Raw genomic sequence first — 25,000 nt, forward strand, 5'->3', positions numbered from 1 at the left:
CACAAACACACACACACACACACACACAGAGACACACACACAGAGACACACACGCGCACACACACACACACACAGAGACACACACGCGCACACACACACATACAAACACACACACATTAACTCACACACACAGAGACACACACGCACACATACAAACACACACACATTAACTCAAACACACACAAACACACACACATTAACTCACACACACAGAGACACACACACACACACACACACGCACACACAAACATTCAAACACACACACATTAACTCACACACACACACGCACACATACAAACACACACACATTAACTCAAACACACACACACACACAAACACACACACATTAACACACACACACACATACACACAAACACACACACACACACACACAGAGACACACACGCGCACACACACACACACACACAAACACACACACATTAACACACACACACACATACACACACACACACACACATTAACACACACAGACACACACACATTAACACACACACAGACACACACAGACACACACACAAACAGACACACACACACACATTAACACACACAGACACACACACACACATTAACACACACACACACACACACACACACACATTAACACACACACACACATACACACAAACACACACACACACACACACAGAGACACACACGCGCACACACACACACACACACAAACACACACACATTAACACACACACACACATACACACACACACACACACATTAACACACACAGACACACACACACACATTAACACACACACAGACACACACAGACACACACACAAACAGACACACACACACACATTAACACACACAGACACACACACACACATTAACACACACACACACACACACACACACCATCTGAAGTTCATGCAGCTCTGAGTTTACTCTATGACGTAAATCAATACATGTCTCGTCTCCCAGGTGCCCCGGCGGCGGCGGGCGCAGGGGGCGGGGCCAGTGTGGTGGTCGGGGCGTGTCTTCAGGCTCTGAAGTCCGTCCTCACGTCTCCGATGAGTCGACAGGAGAAGAGTCGAGGCGCCTGGACCCAGCTGCTGAGGTCTGCTCTGCTCACGCTGCTGGGGCTGTGGGACGCCGGTACGAGCTGCACGCCACGACCACGACCGCTACACACTCCTCACCCAGCTCTGAACACTGTGTGTGTCTGTGTGTGTGTCTCTGTGTGTGTCTGTGTGTGTGTCTGTGTGTGTGTGCAGGCGACGGCGTGGTGGATCAGACCGGCCTCCTCACAGCTCTCACCCTCTTCCTGCTCTCCTCGGGTCCTGGCGTCTGCTCCGTGGAGCCGCTGCACGCGCTCAGTCTGCAGCGCTTCATCAGCAGCATGGACGCCAAGCAGCCGGAGGTCAGTGACTCAGCACTTTGTTTACAAACCAACACGACCTCATCGTGTGTAGATCAGGTTCACACTCATCTGTCAGAGAACCGATGTTTCCTTTCTTCAAGAAGTGAGGAATCATTTCATCTTCTGCTGTGGATTTACAGAAACACGTGTCTGTGTTTCTATTGGTTGATGGATTAAAAGAGACACTGAGCTGCTGCCACGTGATTGGCTGATGAATAAATAAACAGGTGTTCAGGCGTTGACGTCCTTTCATTAATCACCTGACTCACTGAGGAGCAGATCAGCTTCTGACATGAGGACCATTGTCTTCACTCTGAGTTTCCTTCTGGAGAAACGTCCTGTTAGAAGCTGAAGAACCTGGAGAACGATTCTTTCTCCTCTGAGTCTCTTCTCCAGCTGTGACTCCTCCCCCTCTCCAGCTGTGATGTGCCTGACTCCTCCCACTCTCCAGCTGTGATGCCTGACTCCTCCCCCTCTACTGCTGCGATGCCTGACTCCTCCCCCTCTCCAGCTGTGATGACTGACTCCTCCCTCTCTCCAGTTGCGATGCCTGACTCCTCCCCCTCTCCAGCTGTGATGCCTGACTCCTCCCTCTCTCCAGCTGTGATGTGCCTAACTCCTCCCTCTCTCCAGCTGTGATGCCTGACTCCTCCCTCTCTCCAGCTGCGATGCCTGACTCCTCCCTCTCTCCAGCTGTGATGCCTGACTCCTCCCTCTCTCCAGCTGTGATGACTGACTCCTCCCTCTCTCCAGCTGTGATGCCTGACTCCTCCCTCTCTCCAGCTGTGATCACTGACTCCTCCCTCTCTCCTGCAGGTGGTGAGTCGGTGTTTCCAGCTGCTGACGTCGGTGTTCCAGGCTCACCCGGGCGTGGCCGTCCCGTACATCCAGGCCCTCGGGCCGCCGCTGGTTCGATTCCTCCAGGTACGGAACCAGCCTCACCCGAGACCACGGGACCTTAGGACCATAGACATATATAAAGACTAGATGTCTCGGCCAACGGAGTCGAACGTCACCACATGGCGGCCATCTTGCTACAGGCAGCTCGCTCACCCATAACATTGTGTTGGTAAATAACCATAACTTGCTCAATTTTCAACAGATTTTTAAACGGTTTGGTTTGTTATAAACGTAAGAAAGGTAGATATGACACTGCATACTTACAAATAATTATGTTATTTTCTAAAAAATTGAATAATTTATGCAGTGTCATAACTACATCTCTGACGTTTATAACAAACCAGATCGTTTAAAAATCGGTTGAAAATTGAGCAAGTTATGGTTATTTACCAACACAATGTTATGGGTGAGCAAGCTGACTGTAGCAAGATGGCCGCCATGTGGTGACGTTCGGCTCTGTCGAACGAGACATCTAGTCTTTATATATATCTATGCTTAGGACAGTCTGACGTCACTTCTACAGTTTAATGTTTGAACCACAGAAATAAACTGACGGCCTTGTATTCTAATTTAATATACATTTTTTAAATGGGAACATCTCCTGAACGTTATGATCTGGAGGTCGAACCTGAGTTAATCTCACTGAGCAACAGAAGTTACATCTGTGACTTTAACATCAACGAAGTCTTAAATATCAGATTGAATCAGATTCTCTCATCTGTCCTGGTGAGCTTTATGTTTATATTTTACATTGATGGATTTGATGTATTGATGCGATGCTGTGATTCCTGCTCAGCGGACGGAGAGGAGTCGTCCTCAGAGTCCAGAGGAGCTGCTGGGGGTCCTGGAGGGGGTCCGAGCCCTGGAGGCCGTGGTCCAGGCTGCGGACGAGTCCCAGCGTGAGTAGAAGACTTTATAAATGCAAGACGTTGTTTGTATTAATATTCAAACTGAAGTGTGGCACAGTTCATGTGTTTTCAAACAAAACTCCAGTCGTGTGGATGAGCCTGAAGCTGCAGACCAGCGGGTTTCTGTTGTTCATGTTTTAAATCATCTTAAATTCAGACTGGAGGAGTCTTAATGTTTTCAGGGACCTCGAGGTCACTTTGAAAACCGTCCCACCGAAGAAGATCATGAGTCTGTCTCTCGTTTAGTTTCATGTTGAGTTAACGTCTCTCTAGCTTCTATCTGGTTTATGATCCTCGATCAGATGAGTTCTCGAGGTTTGAATCCTGTTTGAAGCAAAGGGAACTTGTGTCGATCGATCGCTGGAGACCAACGTGAATGTGTTTGTTTCAGGGTTCGTACGGTCATGGAAAACCTGGAAAAGTCATGGAATTTTAAAATGTGTTTTTCCAGGCCTGGAAAAGTCATGGAAAATAAAATAATCTCCCAAAAGTTTTGGAAAAGTCATGGAAATTTGTTATATTCATATTTTCATGTCGTTCGAACTTTATTTACGCTGAGTTTTAAATAATTCAAATGCTTTTAAAGAAATACGCTCAAATAATATAATCAAAATATATCAAATATACTGTAGGCCTTGGAATTCTCATTGTTAGTTTGAATTCTACATTTTGTCACTTTTTCGCGTTTACACCGAGGTTTCACAAAATGTTCGGTCATGGAAATTTGTTTTAAAGTTATTGAAAAGTTATTGAAAGTCATGGAAATCCATCGGTCAAAATGTCTCTGAACCTGTTGTTTGTTTCAACTATATTTTCACTCCTTTTAATTTCAAGTGATATTAAACTACGTCTCCTGTCTCGTCCCTCAGGTCGCCCCCTGGTGGCCGTCCTGCTGCCGCTCCTCATCTCCTTCCTGCTGGATGAAAACGCCCTCGCCTCGGCCCCCCCCGCCTCGCGCTCGCTCCACGAGGCGGCGCTGAAGGACCTGATGCGTCTCGGCCCGCAGCACCCGGGCGTCTTCAGGTACGAGCGGCTGGAGGCGTGTCCTCAGCTCTCAGGTTCCACAGGGAGTTGAGTCCACAGGTTTAACTCTGACTCCTCCTCCTCCTCAGGTCTCTCATCGCCTCCTCTCCTCACCTCAAGGCCCGCCTGGAAGCTGCTGTCAAAGGAAACCAGGAGAGCGTCAACGCTAAGGCGAGCGGCGCCCACCCCGCCAAGTCCTCCCCCAGCATCACTCTGAAGACCAACTTCCTGTGAGGGCGACCTCGTGTGGCTGCGGTCGCTGTCGCCTGAGACCAGAGCTTCTGTTGGAGAGTCTGAAGGTCACATGACGGGTGACATCACTTCATGGTGACGAGTCACCGCTGCTCGCTCTCATCCCGTCAACTTCACGTTCTGTAGCTCCTCCTCCTCCAGCGGCTGCTCCTCCCTTCACGTCAGTGAGGAGCAGCTGGAGGAGGAGGCGGCCTCTGGATTCTCTCTGAGAGACGAGCAGACACAAAAACAACAAATCACCACAAATCAACACAATGAGTGAAGCAGAAGAAATAAAGAACCTGGTTCTGGTCTCGAGGCCTCACACAGACACCAGGGGGCGTGACAGTGGATCAGTCAGAGAAACACCAGGGATGAAATATTAATTACACTATTATTATAACTATGACCACAGCTGATCTAGAATAATAATAATTAGATGAACGGAGGCTGCATCTGTTGAAACAACTAATCAAACCCTTCAAGTGACGTCGGTCAGAAACTGATTCACACTGCACCACCTTGTGTGTGTGTAGCGGGGGGGTGGTTTACACTCTACACACTCTGAAGCTTTCTCCTTTAAAACAATCAACATGTATAATCACCACAATGATGAGCCTCAATCAGCACTTTAGATTAACAACACTACAGTCGTCACATCGACACACTTTATATCCACGGCTGGTTTGAAGAATCTCAGTTTAACGTGTTTCATCTCAATGTGAATGTTCAGTGAGAGTGGAAGCTGCTTTGATGTGAGTCTTCACCATCACTACGTGTGTAACGTTGTCTCGAGCAGCTTGTGTGTTTCCTCTCAGCGTCACTAACCTTCTCTTCTCTTCTTCTTCTGGATTTGACCAAAGTTAAACTGATAGAAACTCGTCTCCTTTGAATCACAGAATCTAACTTTAACTAATGAAGATTCACCTGCAATAATAATAATTCAACCAGGTGAGCTTCAGTCTTCCAGCTACAGCAGCTACACACACAACAACACACACACACACACACAGACACACAATCAGCTGCACTACAGTGTGTGTGTGTTCAGGAGTGTGTGAGTTCACCTGGTTGTCTGTTGAATGTGTTAACTTGATATTTTCTAACGACAGCAAGTGAATAAAAGGGTTTTTATTCTAATTCACTTCCAGGCTTTGTGTCTTTTACTTGTGTTGTAGTTCAGTGACATCATCATCTTCATCATCTTCATCCTCATCAGAGGTTCGGGTTTGACAGAGCGAGTCACAGACGCTGTTCTTCTTCCAAGAGAAAATCATTTCAAACCAAAGTGAAACTCAGAAATGAAACATTAGTTTCCACGTTTATAAAAATATGTGTGTGTGAATATCTCAGTAACTTTGGTAAAAGTCTCAAATAAAAGATAAAAGCAGAGGAAAAAAATGAAAACAGCTTCAAACTCTTTTATGCTAAAATTATTTAATGAACCAAAAAAAGTTTGAAATTCTATAATTGATTCCAAAAAATAATTTGACTTTTCATCAATTTTTCTGAACTTTGATAAAATACTACATGAATAAACGTGTTTTAACTGATAATGAAAAGTTATTATGTTGTGATGAATCTAACATCGAAGAAAAGTGACTGATTTTCTAAGTCTGTTTAAAATGAAAAGAAGCAGAACTGGACTGAAGGAAGGAAAATAAATTCAAATTTAGATTATCGTGTTTTATTCATTCCAGACGAAAACTCGTGAGAAATAAAACGACAGTAAAACCGATGTTCAAAATAAAACTAGATGAAATTTACAACCTGAGAAGAAACAGAACATTTGAAAAAGAAACCTGAAAGATAATAAATAATAATATTGATGAACATAATGAAAAGTAGGTTTTAAGTTGGCAATGTTCAAAGTATCAGCTGACTTAATTTGTAATTAAGAAAACATTGAATAGATGACTTGTTGAAATCTCTTTCTGGATTGACAGTGTGTGTCACAGCCTGTATAATAATATTATATATATATTTATTATAATAGTATAGTCGCTGTATAAGGTGTTAAACGAGTCGCAGATGATTCTCAGTTTCTGTGTTTTCATCTCTTGTGAAACTTTACAGCTGCTGCCTTCAGGTACTGTCGGAAACCTCATACACCTGGAGTGTGACGAACTAAATATCTGCCTCTGGAATTACAGGAAAATCATAATCATATGTAATAATCAGAAATAAAGAAACTGAAACAACATGTGTTTGTTCCAGTAAATATCTCAACTGCTCCTCACGTGGAGAACTGCTGAATCATCTTCTGGTTTCAAACTGGATCAGATCAGATCAACTATTGATCCACGAGGAGGAAATTCAGCAGATCCAGAATCAGGTCGATGATCAGAATGAAACAGACAATAATATATTCAAATAGAAATAGAAATACAGAGAATATGTACATGGTGTAATATAATCTTAAATAGTGTTTGTAGATGATGTGTGTAAAAAGACATTTATTAAACTAAGAATAGAAAAGATATTTATTTATATTTATGTATTCATGTGACAGTCTTCAGTTTGAAAAACAAACAAAAATACAAGATGTTTTTAAAGCTTCGAGTTCTCATCACTTCTTCCACTGGTGAATCAGGTCTGATGAAGGAAGAGTACATTTATATTACAATATTAAAAAAACAATTTAGGTCTATGTAATTTTTTTCGATTTATATATTTGTTTAGATTTATATATTTTACACATTAATATATGTATTGATGATATGTATTTTCTGAGGTTTCCACAGTAGCAGGACACAGGGACTACTTTTCCTCCTGCAGCGGACGGAGTGCCTTCTCTCCGAGCCGGCTGCGCGGCCCTGAAGGCAGCGGCGGCTCGGCTCCATTTCCTCGGCTCCTCGGCGGCTCGGCTCCTCGCGGCGGACCCGACTCTTCTCCCCGGTAACAGCGACATGGACGCGGCCTGAGTTCACCACGACACCGGAGACACACGCAGCGCCTCGGCCTCCACCCGGACCCGGAAGATTGTCGCTCGTTTCCCCGCAGATCGTCTCTGAACCGACGGTGAAACACGGTGAGTGCTCGGTCCGCAGTCGACCCGGAGCCAGGGGCCGGGGTCTCCTGTGGTGAGTGTCCGCCGCTGCGCTGCGGCCTCTCGGCTCTCCCGGAACTCGAGCCCCGCGGCTCTCGGTGGTGTTCCGAGGCCGCAGCGGTTCTTCTCCCGGTAAGCGGATGTTACCGACTCATTAAAACACTCAGGCCGGGTCCGAGGCGGTGTTCCGGGGGGGAAGTGACCAGCTCTGGAGGATTCAGGTTTTTATTAAATGTTTATTTCAGCTCTTTGCTGGAGCAGCTAGCTTGATGCTAACCGGCCAACCTAAGCTAGCTCGGCATTTATTTCTGTGATTGACGACAAACAAACTCCGGAGCGGGTCCGAGGCGGCGGAGCTCCGGACCAGATCCGGGCTTTGTGTCGGGGATCACCCGGGACTCACACCTCGCTCCACCGGCCGGACCACATCGCTGCTGCCCGGGGGCCAGCTGCTGCTGCCCGGGGGCTGGCAGCGGGGGAATGGACCCCGGCCGTGGAGCCTGCGGACCGGGCAGGACGAGCCTTCTGCCCGGTCCCACCACCCGGTTCCCTCCAGAGGAGACCCGGGTCAGTCCGGCTCCGGTTCTCCGGGGAGCGGAACCGGCTCCAGCGCGGAGAACCAGCCGCAAACAAAGGAGGTTTGTTCGGATCAACAACCACGAGACCGTGTTTATCTCCAGTTTCCACCGAGAAGCAGAGGTTTATGGATCTGGACCTGAACCTTCAGGGACCAGGAGCAGGACCGGATCCACCTGGACCCGGTGCACCTGGACCCGAACCTTCAGGGACCAGATCCAGATCCACCTGGTTAAACGGCTGAGTTCTGCTCAGATCCGTTGACACCTGACAGAAGTGGATCAGTTCATTAGAATAAATCCTGTTTCTCATGGTTCACAGTCGTGTTATAGAAGATAAAAATAATAATATTAGCTTCATCGGAGGAGGTGGACAGATAATTATTAAATGAGAAGCCCAGACAATTATTTTATTAGCTAATCATTGAAGTGAAAAATGCATCTTGACCACACTTTTAATGAGGGTTTAAATATTAATTAAGATGCTAAATGATCTCAATGAATAAATATGTAACCTAAAACAAAACATCATTAGTTCTAGATCTGTTTCCATACAATGAATCTACAAAGTGGAAATGTTCTGCTGAGAAGAAAGAGATGAAACCAGCTTCCCAGAGAGCGAGTGGACGTGTGGATGAGGTTTCTAACACATGTTCCTCACATGTTCCTCACATGTTCCTCACATGTTCCTCACATGTTCCTCAGGTTCTCTCTGTGAGAACACATCTCTGAGTCAGTGTCTCTGGATGTTCTGGATCTTCTCCTGCAGCCTCCTGGTAACATGTGTGTAACATGTCAGAGTCCATGTGAGGAACCAGCAGGAACATGTGTGGAAGCTTCCCAGAGAGCGAGTGGACGTGTGGACGAGGTTTCTAACACGTGACGTGAAACTGAAGAACTCAAAGATCTCAGGATGAAGAAGAGGAGCCGGACACGGAGAAGACGAAGACGTCCACTTGGAAACTAGAGGAGATTCCAGATCTTCTGGTGATGAGGCCGACGCCGTGTGGAGGAGCTGGAAACAACAACACTGATCTGTCCACAGCAGAGTTTATACGTCAGGTCCCGCCTCCTGCTGCTCTACAGGCTCCGCCCCTCACCTGGAGGTCGTTCCCACAGAACTGGATGGACTCAGGACGTCTTGAGTGTCGCTCCTGAGAGAGAATACAGATAAAAGTGTCTTCTGTTGGCGCTGATCTCTGACCCGTCTGGACTCTGGGCATCTCGAGGGGTCAAAGGTCGAACCCGGTGACTGGCTGGCCTGGGGGGGTCTCCCCGGCCTGCAGGAGGCCGAGGGGGGTGCAGGACGCTCTGGCAGAGCTGCAACGATTAATCTGTTGATAAGAGGATCCCCTGTTTATATCCAGGCCGACAGACAGGCCTGAAATTAGGCTCTAATCTAATTAACCGGGACCCGGCAGACTCCCAGAATGCAACGCTGCAGCGCCGCCACACACCAGGAGCTGATCCACAGATTCTTTAGCATCCGGACCTGAAACCTTCACACAGAGAGAAACCGGATCACATGATGTTAGCTTCATGTCCGACTGGCTTTGATCTACAGGTCGAGTGTTTCCATCACTTTCTGTTGGATTCACTGAAACTCATATTCGCCATAATTTAATTTACGTTGGAGCTGATGAGCCGAGGAACTGAAGAAGCATCTGTTGCTGATGATCAGAACTCGCACGTTATGAATGGAGCTTTAATGTTTAACAGGTCAAAGATGAATTAGCACCCCACCCCCCCACAGACTGGAAGTGAACCCTGTCGCTGGTCGTGAAGCCTTCTCCTGCTCGTGGGTCAATTAATGAAATGGACTCTGATTGGTTAATTGGAAGAATATCCTAACAAGCTGCAGTGGAATCAGTTCAGTTTGGAGATGATGTTGCTCTCGTCTCAGATCCACGTGTCTGCTGCTCTCTCTCTCTCTCTCTGTGGGGGGGGGGGGGGGCGCTCTGAGCCTGTCAGACAGGAGGCAGGGTGGAAAGCACCTGGATGAACCCTGACCTCGGCCCAGTGGTCGATGAGCAGAAGATGAAGTCATCTAAGAATTATCTGCTTCCTGGATTAACTTCATAATTTAATTTCAATACAATATTCAGCAGAAAAGCTGTATTTGAGTTAATCTGGTTTCACTTGTTTCTAACGTCTCTGTCTCCTCTTCCTGCAGGTGAAGAGACTACATGTCCCAGAATCCCCTTGTTAGAGTGAGTGACATCTGCCTTCGTCCGGTTGGTTGGATGAGTCCCAAACACAAACAGAACCGTGAGCAGTGATTGGGCGCTGAGCCAGAGCGGGTAGCCAACGGGGAGCCAGGTACGGGTGTGTGTCTGTGTGTGTGTGTGTGTGTGTGTGTGTGTGTGTGTGTGTGTGTGTGTGTGTGTGTGTGTGTGTGTGTGTGTGTGTGTGTGTGTGTGTGTGTGTGTGTGTGTGTGTGTGTGTGTGTGTGTGTGTGTGTGTGTGTGTGTGTGTGTGTGTGTGTGTGTGTGTGTGTGTGTGTGTGTGTGTGTGTGTGTGTGTGTGTGTCTCTCTGTGTGTGTGTGTGTGTGTGTGTGTGCACAAAGACGACCAGTGACTGGCGTTACACTATAAAATGATATCTGTCTCAGTCGTTTACCTGGACACTAACTGTGCTTCTTGTAGAACGTTATTTTATCTAGGCTTTTGATTTGATAGATTGGAATTAAATTTTATTTATTTGTATAATTATGTCTTTATTTACTTCCATTTATTCTTATATTTTTCTATATGTATTTTTTTATTATTATTATTTTATTTAATCTTATTTTAAGTTAATTTGATAGATTGGAATTAAATTTTATTTATTTGTATAATTATGTCTTTATTTACTTCCATTTATTCTTATATTTTTCTATATGTATTTTTTTTTTAAATTATTTTATTTAATCTTATTTTAAGTTAATTTGATAGATTGGAATTTAATTTTATTTATTTGTATAATTATGTCTTTATTTACTTCCATTTATTCTTATATTTTTCTATATGTATTTTTTTTTTAAATTATTTTATTTAATCTTATTTTAAGTTATTTGATTTCTGCCTCTTTTTCTTTACCCTGAGTGTTTGACTGTGGGTGGGCGGAGTTCACAAACGTTTGTATGTTTATAAATGTTTGAATGTATGTTTCTAATATGTAAATCTCAATAAATATATTGTTAAAAAACCAACTGTGCGTCTTGTGCCTCCAGGCTCGCCATCATGGCGGACGTGGACCCGGACACGCTGCTGGAGTGGCTGCAGATGGGTCAGGGCGACGAGCGGGACATGCAGCTCATCGCTCTGGAGCAGCTCTGCATGCTGCTGCTCATGTCTGACAACGTGGACCGCTGCTTCGAGACGTGAGTGGTTGTGTTTCCTCTGGTTGTCGTCGTTGTGTCGGTGAAGTCGTACTCTGACCGTCCCCTCTCCCTTCCAGCTGTCCTCCTCGGACCTTCCTCCCGGCGCTCTGTAAGATCTTCCTGGACGAGAGCGCCCCGGACAACGTGCTGGAGGTCACGGCCCGGGCCATCACCTACTACCTGGACGTGTCGGCCGAGTGCACGCGGAGGATCGTGGGCGTGGACGGAGCCATCAAGGCTCTGTGCAACCGGCTGGTGGTGGTGGAGCTGAACAACAGGACCAGCCGGGACCTGGCGGAGCAGTGTGTGAAGGTGAGGGAGGAGCTACACACACAGGGAAGGTCACCGGGGATGGGGGGGTCGGGAGGGAGCAGCACCACCCCACAGGCAGGAGATCCACAACCAGGAGCCACCAGGAGTTTATTAATACTCATCCCAGACAGTTGTGTTCTCCGCTCTGGAGTCCTGAGGCAGGAGTAGCTGTTCACTCCTTTCATCTGACTTGTGTTTTCATTGAACTCAACATGAATCTGTCCTCCCCTCTTTTTTTTTTTTTTTTTTTTTTTTTTATATTTTTATTAGGAGGTATGGCACAGTAGAACAGGAATCAATGTCAAATTTACATTGGGTATCACAAAATCTCTGTACGACAATTAACAATATATAGAGATATTGACACAATAAAAACACTGTGCATCACGATGGATCACAGGGTTCGTACGGTCATGGAAAACCTGGAAAAGTCATGGAATTTTAAAATGTGTTTTTGCAGGCCTGGAAAAGTCATGGAAAATAATAATCTCTCAAAAGTTTTGGAAAAGTCATGGAAATTTGTCATATTCATATTTTCATGTTGTTCATTTACGCTTTAAATGTTTTAAATAATTCATATTTAAAGGAATACGCTAAAAATATAAGCAGGCATACTTGGGTTTGTGTCATTTAAGGTTTACTGTAAGCCTTGGAATTCTCATTGTTAGTTTGAATACTACCTTTTGTCACTTTTTCGTGTAAACACCGAGATTTCACAAAATGTTCGGTCATGGAAATTTGGTTTAAAGTTATTGAAAAGTCATGGAAATCCATTGGTCAAAATGTGTTTGAACCCTGGGATTAAGATTAAGATTTACAGTCTTCCTCCTAGGATGTTTTTCTTATTTTAAGGACCACATGAACGTGGTCATGCGAACAATACATTACACAACTCAATGAAAATAATGATAGATAGATAACTGAAGATCCTATTAAGTAATAATTAACTATTAAAGCTGCACAATATAGATAAATTAAAAGAAAAAATTGTCTTCCCCTCTTTAACCGTTTTCCAACATGAACTCCAGAGAAGGTCCTCATAATAGGGTCTGGAGTTTCTCTGGAGTTTCTCTGGAGTTTCTCTGGAGTTGTGTAGTTTACTCCTAAGTTCTCCTCCTATAACCAAAGGTTCTGGAATCTTCTACATGCATGTCTCCTGTTTTTCATCCTTAGAAACTTGTGTTTCCTTTCTGGTTTGTGTCCATCACATCAAACACACAGAGACAAACAATCCCACTGCAGCTCAGTTCATCACCGTTTATAAAATCAAACCCCACCTGACTTAAATCTTAAATCAGAATCAGAAGTATTTTATTGCCAAGTACGTTCACACATACAAGGAATTTGCTCTGGTTATTGGTGCAAACAACGAACATAGAAACACAAAAAAACGCAATAAATACAACATGCAAAGGAGAGCAATGAAAAATAGGAAACCAGTATATATTTACTCACTGTTTACTTCTTATTTACTCACTTTTTACCAATATTTATACAAAGTAACATTTATTTCTGAATAAAAATATATAAAAAATATAAAAAGTGAAGTAAAAAGTGAAATGCTAAATGCAGAACAGTTAACAGTGTCATATTGCAATATAATATAATATGATATAATGTGTTAAAGAACTTCCTGTTGGTTCATGAAACTCTGAACTCTGTGTTGAAGCAGCAGTGAGTTGATTCCTCTTCTGTCTCCAGGTGCTGGAGCTGATCTGCACCCGGGAGTCCGGCGCCGTGTTCGAGGCCGGCGGTCTGAACTGCGTGCTGAGCTTCATCAGGGACAGTGGTCACCTGGTGCACAAGGACACGCTGCACTCGGCCATGTCCGTGGTGTCCCGGCTCTGCAGCAAGATGGAGCCGCAGGACTCGTCCCTGGAGACCTGCGTGGAGTCTCTGTCCAGCCTCCTCAAGCACGAAGACCACCAGGTACCTGGGGGGGGGGGTCACGGTGGGGACAGGAAGCTGATCACAGTGATGCTTCTCTAATGCTGCAAGATATTTAGAGTTTTACTGGTCAACTTTGAGATTCTGCTTCAATTTGCTTCGAAAACATGTTGAATGAAAACATCCAGAACCGACATCAGGTTTTTGTTTCTGTGTCCGTTTGCTTCACTAGATTTAAATCAGTTTATCGTTTCTCTTTCACCTTCTTTCATCAGACTCTGCAGATCTCACAGATTTCATTTCATTCCAGTGACTTAAATTTAGTCTTTATAAAAACAGTGGTAATCTCCCTGTTGATTCTTCTAATCTCCTCCTGGATGTGTTGATCTTCTGGTTTCACTCTAACGACCCCCCCCTCCCCTCCAGGTGTCGGACGGCGCCCTGCGCTGCTTCGCCTCTTTGGCCGACAGGTTCACCCGCCGTGGCGTTGACCCCGCCCCTTTAGCCAAACACGGCCTGACCGAGGAGCTGCTGTCCCGCATGGCGGCCGCCGGCGGCACCGCGTCAGGCCCCGCCTCATCCTGTAAACCGGGCCGGACCTCCACAGGTGGCCCCCCCCCAGCGCCCGACGCTAAGCTGAGCAACCAGGTGTCGACCATCGTCAGCCTTCTGTCCACGCTGTGCCGGGGCTCGCCGCTCGTCACACACGTAGGTCCACCCGTCTGACACACCTGCTCCGTCAACTGTCATTGAATCATTAAAGAGACGAGAGGAAACCTTTATTCCAGAGTCACAGGAAGTCACTGTCTCCTCTCTTCCCTCCGGGTTCAGGACCTGCTGCGCTCGGCGCTGCCCGACTCCATGGAGTCTGCGCTGGGGGGGGACGAGCGCTGCGTGCTGGACACCATGCGTCTGGTGGACCTGCTGCTGGTGCTGCTGTTCGAGGGACGCAAGGCGCTGCCCAAGTCCACGGCCGGGTCCACCAGCCGCATCCCGGGCCTGCGGCGCCTGGACAGCTCCGGGGAGAGGTCGCACCGACAGCTCATCGACTGCATCCGCAGCAAAGACACGGACGCTCTGATCGACGCCATCGACACCGGAGGTGAGAGGACAGACACGAGGGATCACATCCTGTCTCTCAGCCCAGGGTGGGACTTGTAGGGAAATAACAGTTATTAATAAGTTATTAATAACTTGTTCTGTTGAATCGTCTCAGTCATGACATTGAGGCGGCAGAAACGAATCCTAGGAGACTTAAGGTCAAGAAAAAGAAAGTTATGAAAGAAAAGAAGTTTCATGTCTGATTTGAGATGTTGGTGCTTGTTTATGAATAATAAATTAAAAACTTTCATTCCTTTAACTGAACGGCTCCATATTCAAAGAGCTCTTCTTTATCTCGTCTCAGTTGTAACACGTCAGAGTTGAGGTCTGACACGTGACTTCTGTTGCAGCTTTCGAGGTGAACTTCATGGACGACGTTGGACAGACGCTGCTCAACTGGGCCTCAGCGTTCGGGACCCAGGAGATGGTAAAGATCCATGTGAACACACAGAGAGAGACTAGAACCTCCAGAACCTCAGAACCTCCAGAACCTCAGAACCTCAGAACCTCAGCTGCTTCTGTTCTGTCGCAGCCGGTTAACGTCATGAGGGACATGAGGGACATGGGGGACATGAGGGACATGAGGGACATGAGGGACATGAGGGACATGAGGACATGAGGGACATCATCTCAGTCCAACTAACTCCGTCTTATTTTGTCTCTGCAGGTGGAGTTTCTATGTGAAAGGGGAGCAGATGTCAACAGAGGTCAGAGGTCATCCTCACTACATTACGCTGCCTGTTTCGGACGCCCACAAGTAGCCAAGGTAACACACACACACACACAGACACACACACACACACACACACACACACCCATGGATCCAGAGATTGTCTACATACTGTAACGCAGCATTCTGAGTTAGGAGAAGGAGTTTTCTGTTTCAGGTCACATGGAAGCACCTGTCCACATGCTGCGTTCTCATTGGCTGTGTAGATTCAGGCCTGACATGTGGTTTGTGTTGTCCAGACTCTTCTGCGTCACGGTGCGAACCCGGACCTGCGAGACGAGGACGGAAAGACTCCTCTGGACAAGGCCAGGGAGAGAGGACACAGTGAGGTGGTGGCCATCCTGCAGTCTCCTGGTTAGTGAACCCAGAGTCTTACTGTCCACAGCCTCACACACACACACACACTGTACAGGTGTGATAACTAATGCTTGTGGTCAGACTCAGTATCATTGATTCGTGTTGAGTCAGCTCTGGTGGGTCCTGGTTCCGGTCTGCACCAGTTAACTGAACCTGTGTCCTCAGGAGACTGGATGTGTCCGGTGAACAAGGGCGACGACAAGAAGAAGAAAGACGTGAACAAGGAGGAGGAGGAGGGCGGCGAGCCCAGAGGAGATCCGGAGATGGCTCCCATCTACCTGAAGAGACTCCTCCCGGTGTTTGCTCAAACCTTCCAGCAAACCATGCTGCCGTCCATCAGGTGAGAGGAGACTCCTCTGGTTCCACCGGCTTCATGTGACCGGAGCAGATGGACCTGACGTCTAATCTTAATTTCATTAGAGCCGATGAGCTGAAGGCTTTGAGTCGTGGATGGAACGATTGAAGGAAAAGAGGAACAGAGCAAAAGAAACAGTCGACAATGAAAGAACAGAGAAATCATCTGTATCTGTCTAATCCAGCTGCATATTTTTTGTATCTGACTAAGGTCAAGCCCACAGCCAGAGGTCATATTTTAGCACAACGCTAATGCAGGAGAAGAACGTTGGTAGGGTCCTTATTAATTCAGTTTCAGATTAGTAAATATCTACACATGTTCTTCTCCAGCTTCAACACACAAGATAAATATGTCCGGTCTGACTCATTTCACTGAGACATCACTGATCTTCTGGTGAATGTTCTAAAGGGTCAAACTGTTCCTGCCTGTATAGAAGGTTCTAAGAGGATGAAGCTTCTCTGAATGTTCTTCATGTTCGATGTGTGTTTGTTTTCAGGAAAGCCAGCCTGGCTCTGATCAGGAAGATGATCCACTACAGCAGTGACCTGCTGCTGAAGGAGGTGTGTGACAGTGAGACGGGACACAACCTGCCCACCGTGCTGGTGGAGATCACCGCCACCGTCCTGGACCAGGAGGTAACCACGACAACCATAACCAAGACAACACTGTGTGAATGCATGTTCTATATTACATTCTGAATAAACAGGCACTAAGCACTCGGTAGCAGCTGTGATCAGGACTCATCAACGTACGATACACTTACTGTAAAAGTTGGGAAATGATGGTGACACACTAATGACACTGTGTGTGTGTGTCTGTGTGTGTGTCTGTGTGTGTGTGTGTGTGTGTGTGTCTGTGTGTGTGTGTGTGTGTCTCTCAGGATGACGACGACGGCCACCTCCTGGCTCTGCAGATCATTCGAGACCTGGTGGATAAAGGTGGAGATGTTTTCTTGGATCAACTGGCTCGACTGGGAGTCATCAACAAGGTTTCCACTCTGGCTGGACCAGCGTCCGACGACGAGAACGAGGACGAGGCCAAGCCAGAGAAGGTAAGGGGGGGGGGAAAGAGTGTGTGTGTGTGTGTGTTGCTTTGAATGTTGACATGGAAAAGAAGCTTCAGATTCATCTTCAGTAGCTACATCATTCAGGGTCACCCAAATATGTTCATGTTGGAACGCATCAATACACATTAAACCTTTCTTGACAGTTTCTTTATACATTGGTAATTTCTTAATTGGATTCATGTCTGATTCACATGGTTTTGATATAATATTAATTTAATTCAGGATAATTGTTTGTGCAATACCAGTTTGCTTGGATATGTGCAGGAATCCTCCAGACTTATACATTACGAACCAGAATAGGAAACTTCCAGCTGCAGAGAATGTGATTGAGTTCTGAAACCGAGTCTCTGTGGAGGAGGAGGAATGAACACATGTTGAGTGAGTAGAGGAGAAGATGAAGGGTGGCTGTTTGTCCTGCAGGAGGAGGAGGCGCAGGAGGACGCCAGGGAGGTGCAGCAGGGGAAGCCCTACCACTGGAGGGACTGGTCCATCATCAGGGGGCGGGACTGTCTCTACATCTGGTCGGACGCCGCCGCCCTGGAGCTCTCCAACGGCTCCAACGGCTGGTTCCGCTTCATCCTGGACGGGAAGCTGGCCACCATGTACTCCAGCGGGAGCCCGGAGGGCGGCTCGGACAGCTCGGGTACACAACACACACACAACACACCTGTAACACACTCACTGAGGGCTGGTTGTGTGTGTGTAGCCACGGCTGATGTGATGTTCCGTCGCCCTCAGAGTCTCGCAGCGAGTTCCTGGAGAAGCTGCAGCGGGCGAGGAGTCAGGTGAAGCCCGTGACGGCCAGCCAGCCCATCCTGTCCAGCGTGGGTCCCACCAAGCTGACTGTGGGGAACTGGTCCCTGACCTGCCTGAAGGAAGGAGAGATCGCCATCCACAACTCAGACGGCCAGCAGGCCACCATCCTGAAGGAGGACCTGCCGGGCTTCGTCTTCGAGTCCAACAGAGGAACCAAGCACTCGTTCACCGCAGAGACGTCTCTAGGTGAGACCCAGTGGGACCGGACCAGGGGGAGCTCACACTGAGACACACACATCTGAAGATACTCACCATCTAAAATAACAACTGTCCTATCGTAGAATTATGACTTTATTCCCGTAATGTTATCACCTTATTCTGGAACTCTCAGATTTGATTTCCCCCTTTAACTGCTGAACGGACCCACAGAGACCTGAGAGCTGCAGGAGTTCAGGGTCTGAACAACTGGACTCGAGGCTGATGTTGTGTGTCTGTGTGTGTGTGTGTGTGTGTGTGTGTGTGTGTGTGTGTCTGTGTGTGTGTGTCTGTGTGTGTGTCTGTGTGTGTGTCTGTGTGTGTGTCTGTGTCTGTGTGTCTGTGTGTGTGTAGGCTCTGAGTTTGTCACTGGCTGGACGGGGAAGCGAGGCCGGAAGCTGAAGTCGAAGCTGGAGAAGACCAAGCAGAAGGTGAAGAGCATGGCCAGGGAGCTGTACGACGACCACTTCAAAGCTGTGGAGAGCATGCCCCGAGGAGTGGTGGTCACCCTGAGGAACATCTCCACCCAGCTGGAGTCCGCCTGGGAGCTGCACACCAACAGACAGGTACTGACACACACACACACACACACACAGGTACTGACACACACACAGGCGGGTGCAGACAGTAAACAGGTTGTGTGTTCCCAGTGTATCGAAGGGGAGAACACGTGGAGGGACCTGATGAAGACTGCTCTGGAGAACCTGATCGTGGTCCTGAAGGATGAAAACACGATTTCTCCGTATGAGATGTGCAGCAGCGGCCTGGTCCAGGCTCTGTTCACCGTGCTCAACAACGTGAGTCTCTCTCTAACACCAGTGAGTCTGCTCAGGATGATGGTAGCAGGTGTTCAGTTGTTGTTTCTTCTCCTGCAGAGTGTGGAGCTGGAGCTCAAACATGATTGTAAACCTCTACTGGAGAGGATCAACGTCTTCAAGGCGGCTTTCAGCGAGAACGAAGACGGAGAGAGGTAAACAACCAGTCAGCTGATCACCAGCTGAGGAACTTACACCTGAGACAACAAGAAACACATTCTGGAGATGAAACCATGAGTCAGGAGTAGGGTTGCAAAATTCCGGGAATATTCAAAGTTGGAAACTTTCCATGGGAATTAACGGGAATAAACTGGAAATGTTGTGTGTAATTTATACTAACTGTATTTACCTTGTCATATACAGACATAAATATAAACATTTTGTTGTGTCATAGGCTGATTTGAGCCCTGAGGAAACTTTGGGCACTTGACTATATGCTTCTGCATCGTTGTGTCATTCTTAACATAGGTCTTTGCACAGTATTTGCAAATGTACACAGCCTTTCCTTCTACATTGGATGAGGTGAAATGTCTCCACACATGAGAGAGTGCACGTGGCATTGTTCTGTAGAATAAGATGAGAACAAAGTTTGTACAAAAACACTAATGCAATGCCAGAGATATAAATAGTTAGACAAACAATTGGAATCGTCTGTAAACATGTTTTACAATTGATGGATCAATGAATGGAAATAGTCTAGATGAACAGATGAACAATCCTCCGTGGAAAGTCAGGATTGAGCCCAGATGTTGGATTTTACTTGATGGTCTGAAGAGTTAAACATGAATAATAATGTTGGGTTGTATTTGAACCCGTCACTAAGACTTGTTGGTGGTTATGCAGTTAGTTGTGATTGGGCGTTGAGGTGGAGCTCGATGTGTCTGACCTGTGAACCGACACCAGGGAGAGTTTGACCTGTTCCTGTGTTTGCAGCCGACCAGCTGTTGCCTTAATCCGTAAACTGATCGCTGTCCTGGAGTCGATCGAGCGTCTCCCTCTGCACCTGTACGACACGCCCGGGTCCACATACAACCTGCAGGTGAGTCACAGAGGAAAGGTGTCATCACTGTTATTGTGGTCTTTGTGTTTAATATGTCCAAAAACATACAACACAATCTTTCACCGGGAGAAACCCCTCTGAAAATTATAGACATGAACTATTCTTCTCGTTTCCCTGATTGGGTTTGTTGAGGTGAAGCAGGAGCTATGAGCTGAGGGCGTTTGTGTTTCTGAAGGAACTCCCGTGTGTGTTCGCTCCTCAGATCTTGACGAGGAGGCTGCGGTTCCGTCTGGAGCGAGCGCCTGGAGAGACGGCTCTGATCGACCGCACCGGACGCATGTTGAAGATGGAGCCGCTGGCCACGGTGGAGTCGCTGGAGCAGTACCTGCTGAAGATGGTGAGGACACGATTCCTCGTCCATCAATACTGTGTCTCTGCTGATGTTCCTCTAACGTCAGCAGAGAGCAGCACTGACTTTCAACAGCTTCACATTTCATATTTCCCGTCTCCCACCCAACCTGAAGCTGAGCAGCTCATGTTCCACACACGAGAATCCAGCTGTTCATGTCATGTCCCTCTTCGTCCTCTAGGTGGCGAAGCAGTGGTACGACTTTGAGCGCTCGTCCTTCGTCTTCGTGAGGAAGCTGAGGGAAGGTCAGACCTTCACCTTCAGACACCAACACGACTTTGACGAGAACGGCATCATCTACTGGGTCGGAACCAACGCCAAGTACGTTCAAAACGTTATTTGTAATAAACAGGAATCCTTCGTATGAACCAGTTTTATATTAGATTTGTCAAACAATGGAGGAAGTGTTGGATTCTATCCATTTGTTTGGTTCTTTGTGTTTCCAGACAACGAAGTTAAACCTACTACTTTCCTCATAGACCCAATGAATAAAGACTTAACTGATTATTCACATAATTAAATATTTTAGTTTTACAGGGTGAAAGGTTTTTAATCTAGTGTTTATTTTCTCCACTGGACTCTTCCTCTTCCTCTTGGATTTGTCTGAACTCTTTTCTCTTGCGTCCAGGACGGCGTACGAGTGGGTGAACCCCGCCGCCTACGGCCTGGTGGTGGTGACATCATCAGAGGGGCGGAACCTTCCCTACGGGCGGCTGGAGGATATCCTGAGTCGGGATAGCTCCGCCCTCAACTGCCACACCAATGATGACAAGAATGCGTGGTTCACCGTGGACCTGGGCCTGTGGGTCATCCCCTCAGCCTACACCCTGAGACACGCCAGGTAAACACAGAGACCTTCATTCTGAGACACGGCAGGTTAGAAAACTATATGAGGTAAAGGTGTGAGAAACCGGCTGTTCTGATTGGCTGTCCCTTCCCTCCCTCAGGGGCTATGGCCGCTCGGCGCTGAGGAACTGGGTGTTCCAGGTGTCGAAGGACGGTCAGAACTGGACCACGCTCTACACGCACGTGGACGACAGCAGCCTCAACGAACCCGGGTACGCCTCCTCGTGACCCGACACCAGGGGGCGACGTGCTCTCCCACAGGAGCTCACCTTCACAGATAACGAGCTCTGACATGAATACACAACCCCGAGGTGATGGTGATGTGTTAAAGTCAAAGTGTTTCCCTCCAGGTCGACGGCCACGTGGCCTCTGGACCCGTCCAAGGAGGAGAAGCAGGGCTGGAGACACATCCGGGTCAAGCAGATGGGGAAGAACGCCAGCGGTCAGACTCACTACCTGTCGCTGTCGGGCCTCGAGCTGTACGGCACCGTCACCGCCGTGTGCGAGGACCAGCTCGGTAAGGACCACGCCCCCGTCACCTTCACCTTAAGTACGGGTCAGGTGATCGCTTGCTGCTGCTTTTAATACACACGAGAACCACATGTGATATTAAACCAGAAGTCAACAGATGTTCAGCGGTCTGAAGAAGTCACCGAGCTGCTTCCCTCTCTCTCTCTCTCTGTGTCTCAGGTAAAGCTGTGAAGGAGGCGGAGGCAAACCTGCGGCGCCAGCGGCGTCTCTTCCGCTCCCAGGTGATGAAGTACATTGTTCCCGGGGCGCGGGTCGTCCGTGGAATCGACTGGAAGTGGCGAGACCAGGACGGGAACCCGGCTGGAGAGGGAGCCGTCACCGGAGAGGCTCACAACGGTAAGAAGGGTTCCAGTTCACAGGAGAAGTGTGGTGGTGATGGTTCAGCTCCAGAGCAGCAGGTCTCACTTTGTCTGATTCTCACCGTGGGTTTGTGGTCTTCACGGTTCCGTGCTTCAGGTCACAGGCAGATATCTGCCAGAACATTTTGAATCTGTAAACCTGTCCTTGTGTTTTCATAAAGTTCAGAATTTTGTGTCCAAGAACCTCAGCTTTTCAAATGTAGAGTAAACTCTGAGTCACAGGAGAAGAGAACGAGCCCAGATCCGGGGGGGCGGGGTCAAAGGGAATCTCATGAAGCACACAAACAGGTTTTTACTTTAAAACGACCTCCGTCCACTCGAGTGTTTCTGCTCAGGATCAGAACCAGGTTCAGACTTTCATGTTCTGTGGTCGCGGTGTAAACAGGAAGTAGATTCAAGTGTTTCCACGTTAGTCATGTGACGCTGAGGCAGGCGGGACTTTCCTTGACAGCATGAGAACATACGAGACGTGTTGGTGTTTCACGTGAGAACTTGTCTTCACTGATGAGTCTGAGCAGCTGTGACTCGTCGCCGTGGAGACGCTGGGATGTCTCCTCTGCAGTCGGTTGCTTAGTTACAGAAAATACTTTGAGTGAGGAACACGATGGTGAGATGTTTGTAACTTCTGATCCTGACGATCAGCTGCGGAGGAGGAGTCACTATGTTACCATGACAACCAGTTACACTGAATATTAGATCCCAGCTGGTCACATGGACACTCGTCGTTCCTCTTCATCTTTATCTCCTCCTCTTCCTCCTCCTCTGCATTTCCTCCTCCACTCCTCTGTCGCCTCCTCTTATTCATCTTCATCTCCTCCTCCTCTTTATCTTAGTTTCCTCCTCTTCATCTCCTCCTCCTCCTCTTCATCTTCTCCTCCTCCCTCTCCTTTTCTCCTCCTCCTCCTCTCAATGTTTGTGTTTAGATCTGATGTCTCTGAGTGGGACAGCAGCTCTGTTGATCTATAATTTTTATGAATCATAATCCAGGATGGTGGTTGTTGATTCTCACTTTTGATTTGTTTCTGTTGCTTTGACCGTTTTGTGTTTGCAGGAATATTTTCTACTTTTGATATTTCCTGTTCATATCGTTTCCTCCTGGACTCAGATCTCCTCAAGAGGAATTATTAAGAGTAGAGATTGTTGCTCTTTAAAGTCTCAGTGAATCATTTTCATTTTCAGAACTCTAACCTCCATATGGATTTATATGTATTAGATGTATGAATGGATTTTCAAATGTATACATACATCTAAAATATAATTTAATATATATAATAAATGAATAAAGATTGAAACTCAAAGTATCAGTTATATGTTTGAAAGGCAGAATGGTGAAGCCATGGACAGTAGAATTATTGTAATCCATAATAATTTCAGTAGGACGTAGCTCCACCCCCTTCATTCACCTTCGTCCTCTGGTCACGTTTTAAGTCTTTCATATTAATTAATATATAGATAATCGGGAAGTTGACAGAAGCAGGAACATCCCAGCTTTATAAACACATTGTGCTGGACAGAAGTGAGGAAATCTGAAAATGAAAATGTCCGACCAGCAGATGATGATGATTCCATAAACTATATCAAAACGCTGCTGAAACAGAAAATCTCCCTTTAGATTAAATTCACTGAATCTGAAGCTCATGAGAACGATTGATCTCACGAAGCCTCTTGACTTCTCGCTCGGTGACGAACTGAAGGAGGAAGCGTCTGGTCCTGAACTAGTGATGTCACGAGACCCGATACCTACGATACCTTTCGATACCAACATAACAAAACGATACCGATGCCCAAGTGTTCGAACCGTAGGCACCGTGAGCTTCGATGCTAGCAGCTGTTAGCAACTTAGCATTAGCATCGGTGCTACATTCTGAAAACCAAGACGGCAACTGCGGCTGCAGCGTTCGCCCCCCCGCGACTTGTTTATTAAAAAGGCACAAAGAGTCGTGTACGGAAGGACTTTGCGTTTGACGCCGGGTTTACACCGGACACGGAAGCAACGCCGCCGCTCCGCGCTAATCCCTACCGCGCCGGCACATGGTTGTTTACACCGGAGCCAGCTGTTAATTAAGGCTTGGTGCTGCGCTGACGAGTCGCTTCGGCGTCCGGTGTAAACCCGGCGTGAGGCAGATGACCGTGGTATTATCATTTAATGCATAACGTGTCTCACAACAAAGCGTCACTCGCATGCGTCCGCAACTACCGTATAACCCTCAGTATATGCGCAAGCACATTGAATTACCGTATATGACATTAACAACATCCAAATAATGCACTTTTATTTTACCGTGGCATCGAGAGTCGTGTTGTTTTACTGGTTTTGGCACCGACTGCTGAATGTTTGGTCTCGTGACACCTCTACCCTGAGCTGCTGTGACTGTTAGTGCTTCTCTGCTCTGAGTCCTCCTCCCTCTCTCTCTCTCTCTCTCTCTGTCCGTCTATCTCTCTCTGCCGGGTCTCTGACATCCATCCGTCCGTCTCCCTCCTATCTCTCTGTCCATCCAGGCTGGATTGATGTAACCTGGGACGCCGGCGGCTCTAACTCTTACCGTATGGGCGCCGAAGGGAAGTTTGACCTCAAGCTTGCTCCAGGGTTCGACCCTGAGTCGGCTGCCACAGCGCCGTCACCCAAACCTGTCTCATCCACTGTTTCAGGCCCCGCCTCCTCCACGGTGGGACCCTCCGTGACGCCGGCAGCCATCGGCGGCACCACCACCACCTCCTTCTCCTCGTCCTCCTCCCACCAGCAGCTGTGGAGCAGCCTGGTGAAAAATAACTGTCCC

At 47.4% G+C, this 25,000-nt stretch overlaps 2 protein-coding genes across 2 annotated transcripts in view; both read left to right on the forward strand.

The window, feature by feature from the left end:
- Window positions 1–4,861, forward strand: part of heatr5a (HEAT repeat containing 5a) — a 30,823-nt gene extending 25,962 nt beyond the window's left edge. Inside the window, exons 36-41 of the mRNA XM_061083475.1 lie at window positions 958–1,131; window positions 1,251–1,396; window positions 2,213–2,320; window positions 3,093–3,195; window positions 4,074–4,227; window positions 4,317–4,861. Of these exons, the coding sequence (XP_060939458.1) occupies window positions 958–1,131; window positions 1,251–1,396; window positions 2,213–2,320; window positions 3,093–3,195; window positions 4,074–4,227; window positions 4,317–4,461 (830 nt within the window). The 3' untranslated portion in view covers window positions 4,462–4,861. The remainder of the gene's footprint in view (window positions 1–957; window positions 1,132–1,250; window positions 1,397–2,212; window positions 2,321–3,092; window positions 3,196–4,073; window positions 4,228–4,316) is intronic.
- A 2,435-nt stretch (window positions 4,862–7,296) lies between these two features.
- Window positions 7,297–25,000, forward strand: part of hectd1 (HECT domain containing 1) — a 32,250-nt gene continuing 14,546 nt past the window's right edge. Inside the window, exons 1-26 of the mRNA XM_061082829.1 lie at window positions 7,297–7,489; window positions 10,256–10,401; window positions 11,295–11,444; window positions 11,522–11,756; window positions 13,458–13,685; window positions 14,070–14,351; window positions 14,475–14,745; window positions 15,095–15,171; window positions 15,412–15,510; window positions 15,714–15,828; window positions 15,997–16,171; window positions 16,683–16,821; window positions 17,067–17,237; window positions 17,673–17,895; window positions 17,991–18,254; window positions 18,618–18,829; window positions 18,914–19,060; window positions 19,139–19,233; window positions 20,012–20,117; window positions 20,341–20,475; window positions 20,669–20,808; window positions 21,116–21,328; window positions 21,435–21,545; window positions 21,684–21,850; window positions 22,024–22,200; window positions 24,723–25,000. The exon at window positions 24,723–25,000 is cut by the window's right edge and continues 688 nt beyond it. Coding sequence (XP_060938812.1) covers window positions 11,305–11,444; window positions 11,522–11,756; window positions 13,458–13,685; window positions 14,070–14,351; window positions 14,475–14,745; window positions 15,095–15,171; window positions 15,412–15,510; window positions 15,714–15,828; window positions 15,997–16,171; window positions 16,683–16,821; window positions 17,067–17,237; window positions 17,673–17,895; window positions 17,991–18,254; window positions 18,618–18,829; window positions 18,914–19,060; window positions 19,139–19,233; window positions 20,012–20,117; window positions 20,341–20,475; window positions 20,669–20,808; window positions 21,116–21,328; window positions 21,435–21,545; window positions 21,684–21,850; window positions 22,024–22,200; window positions 24,723–25,000 — 4,200 coding nt within the window. The 5' untranslated portion in view covers window positions 7,297–7,489; window positions 10,256–10,401; window positions 11,295–11,304. The remainder of the gene's footprint in view (window positions 7,490–10,255; window positions 10,402–11,294; window positions 11,445–11,521; window positions 11,757–13,457; window positions 13,686–14,069; window positions 14,352–14,474; window positions 14,746–15,094; window positions 15,172–15,411; window positions 15,511–15,713; window positions 15,829–15,996; window positions 16,172–16,682; window positions 16,822–17,066; window positions 17,238–17,672; window positions 17,896–17,990; window positions 18,255–18,617; window positions 18,830–18,913; window positions 19,061–19,138; window positions 19,234–20,011; window positions 20,118–20,340; window positions 20,476–20,668; window positions 20,809–21,115; window positions 21,329–21,434; window positions 21,546–21,683; window positions 21,851–22,023; window positions 22,201–24,722) is intronic.

The sequence above is a fragment of the Limanda limanda genome, chromosome 12, assembly GCF_963576545.1.
Source record: "Limanda limanda chromosome 12, fLimLim1.1, whole genome shotgun sequence".
NCBI lineage: Eukaryota > Metazoa > Chordata > Actinopteri > Pleuronectiformes > Pleuronectidae > Limanda > Limanda limanda.